Source organism: Oncorhynchus keta, chromosome 21 (genome assembly GCF_023373465.1).
Source record: "Oncorhynchus keta strain PuntledgeMale-10-30-2019 chromosome 21, Oket_V2, whole genome shotgun sequence".
Taxonomy (NCBI): domain Eukaryota; kingdom Metazoa; phylum Chordata; class Actinopteri; order Salmoniformes; family Salmonidae; genus Oncorhynchus; species Oncorhynchus keta.
This window is the reverse complement of record NC_068441.1, coordinates 55,834,623-55,842,527: the sequence shown is the minus strand read 5'-3', so window position 1 is coordinate 55,842,527 and position 7,905 is coordinate 55,834,623. Positions and strand designations below refer to the sequence as shown.

The 7,905-nt window shown below is 46.4% G+C and overlaps 1 protein-coding gene across 1 annotated transcript in view; it reads right to left on the bottom strand.

The window, feature by feature from the left end:
• Positions 1-5,965: 5,965 nt before the first annotated feature.
• The window catches only part of aspn (asporin (LRR class 1)), a 35,544-nt gene continuing 33,604 nt past the window's right edge, over positions 5,966-7,905 (bottom strand). The window contains exon 8 of the mRNA XM_052474279.1: positions 5,966-7,070. Coding sequence (XP_052330239.1) covers positions 6,870-7,070 — 201 coding nt within the window. The 3' untranslated portion in view covers positions 5,966-6,869. The remainder of the gene's footprint in view (positions 7,071-7,905) is intronic.

The window sequence follows — 7,905 nt, the reverse complement described above, 5'->3', positions numbered from 1 at the left end:
ACTATGGAAGGGCAGTTCCTGCTCAGCCCAATCCAAGCTCTTCTCTTGGTCCTCCCACCCCTATGGAAGGGCAGTTCCTGCTCAGCCCAATCCAAGCTCTTCTCTTGGTCCTCCCACCACTATGGAAGGGCAGTTCCTGCTCAGCCCAATCCAAGCTCTTCTCTTGGTCCTCCCACCCCTATGGAAGGGCAGTTCCTGTTGAGCCCAATCCAAGCTCTTCTCTGTCCTGGCACCCCCCAATGGTGGAACCAGCTTCCCCCTGAAGCTAGGACAGCAGAGTCTGCCCATCTTCCCCCTGATGCTAGGACAGCAGAGTCCCTGTCCATCTTCCCCCTGAAGCTAGGACAGCAGAGTCTCTGTCCATCTTCCCCCTGAAGCTAGGACAGCAGAGTCCCTGCCCATCTTCCCCCTGATGCTAGGACAGCAGAGTCCCTGCCCATCTTCCCCCTGATGCTAGGACAGCAGAGTCCCTGCCCATCTTCCCCCTGATGCTAGAACAGCAGAGTCCCTGTCCATCTTCCCCCTGAAGCTAGGACAGCAGTCTCTGCCCATCTTCCCCCTGATGCTAGGACAGCAGTCTCTGCCCATCTTCCCCCTGATGCTAGGACAGCAGAGTCCCTGTCCATCTTCCCCCTGAAGCTAGGACAGCAGTCTCTGCCCATCTTCCCCCTGATGCTAGGACAGCAGTCTCTGCCCATCTTCCCCCTGATGCTAGGACAGCAGAGTCTCTGCCCATCTTCCCCCTGATGCTAGGACAGCAGAGTCCCTGTCCATCTTCCCCCTGATGCTAGGACAGCAGAGTCTCTGTCCATCTTCCCCCTGAAGCTAGGACAGCAGAGTCTCTGCCCATCTTCCCCCTGATGCTAGGACAGCAGAGTCCCTGTCCATCTTCCCCCTGAAGCTAGGACAGCAGAGTCCCTGTCCATCTTCCCCCTGAAGCTAGGACAGCAGAGTCCCTGTCCATCTTCCCCCTGATGCTAGGACAGCAGAGTCTCTGCCCATCTTCCAAAAAAACACCTGGAACCGTACCTCTTCAAAGAGCATCTTAAATAATCTCCCTCCTCACCTCGACCCCCTGTTCCGGAACCAACACTTTTCCTTGACCCTCCCTAGCTCTGACTTTGCGGCTAATTGCTACTTTATTGAAGAAACGTGTACTTACTATGACTGTGATATGTGGTTGTCCCACCTAGCTGTCTTCAGATGAGTCTCTCTGGATAAGAGCGTCTGCTAAATGATTTAAATATAAACGTGTTAAAAACCCCTTCAGTTAGTTTTACCAGGTTGTTTTACCAAGAGGTCGGTGGAGGTGGAGGGGCAGGTCTACTCCCCATCCCTCCAGGTGTCTGCCAGCGTTGGCTGTACAGAGAGAGAGACGAGGCTTGATTCCCAGATGGGCATGCTGGCCGTAGGCTAGAGGGGGTAGGCCGGTCCACTCCCCAGGTGTCTGGGTTCGGCTGGGCCAGGATCAAACCTGCAGTGAGTTGTCGTAACGGTCTGAGCAGTCGGCTGTGGTACGGAGAGTCTCTGAGCGGTTGTGTGAGACGTGGCAGAGCTGTGGAGGCCAAAACAGTAGATCTGTTCCATGTGTTTCCTGAGCGCCACTCGCTGCAGAGCAGACAGAGACCGTGTCCCAGATGGCACCCTGTTCCCGACGTAGTGCACTACTTTTAACCACCGCCTTATAGCCCCTGGATAGGGCTCTGGTCTAAAGTAGTGCATCATATAGGGAATAGGGTGCGATTGGGGATGCAGACTGGTTTGCCTCCTTTTCCTTGGCTTCACACAGCATGTCCAAGCCCCCGTGATTAACAAAAGAAAACAGACGGATTGCAACTTTTTATTTTTTGAGGGGAGTGGGGGGAGAGAACAGCATTCACATGCTAAAATTGAGGAACAATGGCTTTTAGTCATGTTGATGAACTCTCCTCTTTGTCATTAAAAATGCAGATTTCCATTTCAGGTGAATTGGGGCCATTTCAGTCATTCAGTCATCTAACCTCAACATCGCAATGTATAGGGTTGGTCCTTTGTTGAGGACTGTTACCGCTGAGCAGGTTGTTGGGTCCTTTGTTGAGGACTGTTACCGCTGAGCAGGTTGTTGGGTCCTTTGTTGAGGACTGTGTTACTGCTGAGCAGGTTGTTGGGTCCTTTATTCAGTACTGTGTTACATCTGAGCAGGTTGTTGGGTCCTTTGTTGAGGACTGTTACCGCTGAGCAGGTTGTTGGGTCCTTTGTTGAGGACTGTGTTACTGCTGAGCAGGTTGTTGGGTCCTTTGTTGAGGACTGTGTTACCGCTGAGCAGGTTGTTGGGTCCTTTGTTGAGGACTGTTACCGCTGAGCAGGTTGTTGGGTCCTTTGTTGAGGACTGTGTTACTGCTGAGCAGGTTGTTGGGTCCTTTGTTGAGGACTGTGTTACTGCTGAGCAGGTTGTTGGGTCCTTTGTTGAGGACTGTGTTACTGCTGAGCAGGTTGTTGGGTCCTTTGTTGAGGACTGTGTTACATCTGAGCAGGTTGTTGGGTCCTTTGTTGAGGACTGTGTTACTGCTGAGCAGGTTGTTGGGTCCTTTATTCAGTACTGTGTTACATCTGAGCAGGTTGTTGGGTCCTTTGTTGAGGACTGTTACCGCTGAGCAGGTTGTTGGGTCCTTTGTTGAGGACTGTGTTACTGCTGAGCAGGTTGTTGGGTCCTTTGTTGAGGACTGTTACCGCTGAGCAGGTTGTTGGGTCCTTTGTTGAGGACTGTTACCGCTGAGCAGGTTGTTGGGTCCTTTGTTGAGGACTGTTACCGCTGAGCAGGTTGTTGGGTCCTTTGTTGAGGACTGTTACCGCTGAGCAGGTTGTTGGGTCCTTTGTTGAGGACTGTGTTACTGCTGAGCAGGTTGTTGGGTCCTTTGTTGAGGACTGTTACTGCTGAGCAGGTTGTTGGGTCCTTTGTTGAGGACTGTTACCGCTGAGCAGGTTGTTGGGTCCTTTGTTGAGGACTGTGTTACTGCTGAGCAGGTTGTTGGGTCCTTTGTTGAGGACTGTGTTACTGCTGAGCAGGTTGTTGGGTCCTTTATTCAGTACTGTGTTACATCTGAGCAGGTTGTTGGGTCCTTTGTTGAGGACTGTGTTACCGCTGAGCAGGTTGTTGGGTCCTTTGTTGAGGACTGTGTTACTGCTGAGCAGGTTGTTGGGTCCTTTGTTGAGGACTGTGTTACTGCTGAGCAGGTTGTTGGGTCCTTTTTCGAGCATGCCCTAGGAGGTGTATGTGATCAGGGTCCTATTCTAGCCATGTTGAGGACATGCTGCCCCACACAGTTGTTGAGTGTGACTGTGTTGAGGACTGCTCAGTTGTTCCTATTCTAGCCATGCCCCCACATGCTGCCCCACACAGAGTGAGTGTGATCAGGGTCCTATTCTAGCCATGCCCCCCACATGCTGCCCCACACAGAGTGAGTGTGATCAGGGTCCTATTCTAGCCATGCCCCCCACATGCTGCCCCACACAGAGTGAGTGTGATCAGGGTCCTATTCTAGCCATGCCCCCCACATGCTGCCCCACACAGAGGGAGTGTGATCAGCGTCCTATTGATGGGGACCAAACAGACTTGCAGAGTGGTGCTGGTTGATGGGAACCAAACAGACTTAAGAGGACCAAAAAAAAAAAAAACACTTTTTAAAGTCTCTCACTGACCTAAATAGACCCCGTGGGTCCTGTGATGCATTAAGACATCAGTCACGACGGATACAGTCATTTTAAATCATTGATGTCAGTCAGTTCTGGCAAAAAGAAACGACTACGTTATGAAAGCTGAGCAGATTTAAACCCACTGTTTGCATTAATCCAGCATTCAGATCTTACCCTGGGAGGTCCAGAGTACTACTGTTCTGGATTCGAATTTGAATTTGAGGGACATACAGTATTGTATCATATTCTGTGTACTGTACCTTTTTGAGTGACTTCATATTCATATTCTGTACCTTTTGAGAGACAGCATATTCATATTCTGTACCTTTTGAGAGACAGCATATTCATATTCTGTACCTTTTGAGAGACAGCATATTCATATTCTGTACCTTTTGAGAGACAGCATATTCATATTCTGTACCTTTTTGAGTGACTTCATAATCATATTCTGTGTACTGTGACTGCTTTTGAATCATATTTCTAGACCTGGTTCAGTGGCGTCTTCTACTGGTGATGTGAGAGAAGGGTTGGTGTTTCCTATCTTTCTACTGGTGATGTGAGAGAAGGGTTGGTGTTTCCTATCTTTCTACTGGTGATGTGAGAGAAGGGTTGGTGTTTCCTATCGTTCTACTGGTGATGTGAGAGAAGGGTTGGTGTTTCCTATCTTTCTACTGGTAATGTGAGAGAAGGGTTGATGTTTACAATCGTTCTACTGGTGATGTGAGATAAGGGTTGGTGTTTCCTATCTTTCTACTGGTGATGTGAGAGAAGGGTTGGTGTTTCCTATCGTTCTACTGGTGATGTGAGAGAAGGGTTGGTGTTTCCTATCGTTCTACTGGTGATGTGATGGGAGAAGGGTTGGTGTTTCCTATTAAAGTTCTACTGGTGATGTGATGAGAGAAGGGTTGGTGTTTCCTATCATTCTACTGGTGATGTGAGAGAAGGGTTGGTGTTTCCTGTTTATCAGTTCTACTGGTGATGTGAGAGAAGGGTTGGTGTTTCCTATCGTTCTACTGGTGATGTGAGAGAAGGGTTGGTGTTTCATATCATATTCTACTGGTGATGTGAGAGAAGGGTTGGTGTTTCCTATCATATTCTACTGGTGATGTGAGAGAAGGGTTGGTGTTTCCTATCGTTCTACTGGTGATGTGAGAAGGGTTGGTGTTTCCTATCTTTCTACTGGTGATGTGAGAGAAGGGTTGGTGTTTCCTATCTTTCTACTGGTGATGTGAGAGAAGGGTTGGTGTTTCCTATCTTTCTACTGGTGATGTGAGAGAAGGGTTGGTGTTTCCTATCTTTCTACTGGTGATGTGAGAGAAGGGTTGGTGTTTCCTATCGTTCTACTGGTGATGTGAGAGAAGGGTTGGTGTTTCCTATCTTTCTACTGGTGATGTGAGAGAAGGGTTGGTGTTTCCTATCTTTCTACTGGTGATGTGAGAGAAGGGTTGGTGTTTCCAATCTTTCTACTGGAGATGTGAGAGAAGGGTTGATGTTTCCAATCTTTCTACTGGTGATGTGAGAGAAGGGTTGATGTTTCCTATCTTTCTACTGGTGATGTGAGAGAAGGGTTGGTGTTTCCTATCTTTCTACTGGAGATGTGAGAGAAGGGTTGGTGTTTCCAATCTTTCTACTGGAGATGTGAGAGAAGGGTTGATGTTTCCAATCTTTCTACTGGTGATGTGAGAGAAGGGTTGGTGTTTCCTATCTTTCTACTGGAGATGTGAGAGAAGGGTTGGTGTTTCCAATCTTTCTACTGGAGATGTGAGAGAAGGGTTGATGTTTCCAATCTTTCTACTGGTGATGTGAGAGAAGGGTTGATGTTTCCTATCTTTCTACTGGTGATGTGAGAGAAGGGTTGGTGTTTCAGTTTCCTATCTTTCTACTGTCTCTATCACACATCCAATAAATACTGAAGACATTAAAAAAAAATGTTTTAACCTTTATTTAACTAGGCAAGTCAGTTAATTAAGACCAAATTCTTATTTTCAATGACGGCCTAGGAACAGTGGGTTAACTGCCTGTTCAGGGGACAGAACGACAGATTTGTACCTTGTCAGCTCGGGGGTTTGAACTTGGAACCTTCCGGTAACTAGTCCAACGCTCTAAGCACTCACTCGGCTACCCTGCCGCCCCACATTTACAATAACATAATGTTGAATTAAACGGTGGTCGACGCTAACACTGCCCGGTTGGCGTTGGAAACGCGGTTTACGAAGTCAGGTGAAAACCATTAATATGCAGGGTATGAAAAGGCAAATACATTTTTCTTAAAAGGTGAAATAAAAGTAGAATATTTCCTTTTCTGTATTTTACATGTCAAGTTTATTTAATTAGAACAGTTACATACATGTAATGCTACAATAGATAATCATGTTCAAATTTAGACATGTAAAGGTTGACTAGTTTCTGGCATGTAGACCATGTAATGTAACAGTTGACTAGCATTTTCTGTCATTTTATGTTTATCACCATCTAGACATATAACGTTGACTAGTTTCTGTAAATATATATACGTTTATTAGCACCATGAAACCTAGTTTTATTTAGGCTAGCAGATTATAAAAGGGAGGCATGCAGTGTCAGAAAGAAATCCGAAGACAACATATCCAGCAGATTATACTAATTCCTAAACAGAGAAGAAACAAAGATATCGACTAAAACACTGAAGTACAAACGGGGGTGGATGCGTTTGTTGACTCGTTGAGGAGGAACGAAGAGTTGGTCTTTACAACAACAACATCCTGTGTGTTGAGGACGTGGGTATTACTGAAGTCTACCAGAAGGAGGCGCTATAGGATGGCTTGTGATCCTGACAGACACCCAATTCCCTAGGCAGGTAGGCACTTGTAGATCTGTAACTATATAGGATAGATATGACCATATGGTTAGAACTTCACCTTGCCATTGTGTGTGTTACTTCTTCGGGTTGTTGCCCAGCTGAATCCCCCTGTGTGTGTGTGTGTGTGTGTGTGTGTGTGTGTGTTCCTCCGGTTGTTGCCTAGATGAACCCCTGTGTGTGTGTGTGTGTTACTTCCTCCGGTTGTTGCCCAGATGAACCCCCCTGTGTGTGTGTGTGTGTGTGTGTGTGTGTGTGTGTGTGTGTGTGTGTGTGTGTGTGTGTGTGTGTGTGTGTGTGTGTGTGTGTGTGTGTGTGTGTGTGTGTGTGTGTGTGTGTGTGTGTGTGTGTGTGTGTGTACTTACTTCCTCCGGTTGTTGCCCAGATGAACCCCTCTGTGTCCAGACACACAGCGGAAAGTGGCGGGCTGGACGTCCCAGTACTTAACAGGGTTAGAGAACAGACTGATACCCGTATACAAGGTCTTCTTAACACTGGAGCGGACAGGGCAGAACTCATTCACCCCCACACTGCTGATGCTGTTAGCATGGAGGTACACCACCTGGGGGAATAGAGACCGATTTAATCAATCAATTAGTCAATTATACCACCTGGGGGAATAGAGATCTATTTAATCAATAAATTAGTCAATTATACCACCTGGGGGAATAGAGACCGATTTAATCAATCAATTAGTCAATTATACCACCTGGGGGAATAGATACCGATTAATCAATCAATTAGTCACTTCTGTAGCACAGTTGGTAGAGCATGGCGCTTGTAACGCCAGGGTAGTGGGTTCGATTCCCGGGACCACCCATACGTAGAATGTATGCACACATGACTGTAAGTCGCTTTGGATAAAAGCATCTGCTAAATGGCATATATTTTTTTATTTTTTTAATCAATCAATTAGTCAATTACACCACCTGGGGGAATAGAGACCGATTTAATCAATCAATTAGTCAATTATACCACCTGGGGGAATAGAGACCGATTTAATCAATCAATTAGTCAATTACACCACCTGGGGGAATAGAGACCGATTTAATCAATCAATTAGTCAATTACACCACCTGGGGGAATAGAGATCTATTTAATCAATCAATTAGTCAATTATACCACCTGGGGGAATAGAGACCGATTTAATCAATCAATTAGTCAATTATACCACCTGGGGGAATAGAGACTGATTTAATCAATCAATTAGTCAATTACACCACCTGGGGGAATAGAGATCTATTTAATCAATCAATTAGTCAATTATACCACCTGGGGGAATAGAGACCGATTTAATCAATCAATTAGTCAATTATACCACCTGGGGGAATAGAGACTGATTTAATCAATCAATTAGTCAATTATACCACCTGGGGGAATAGAGACCGATTTAATCA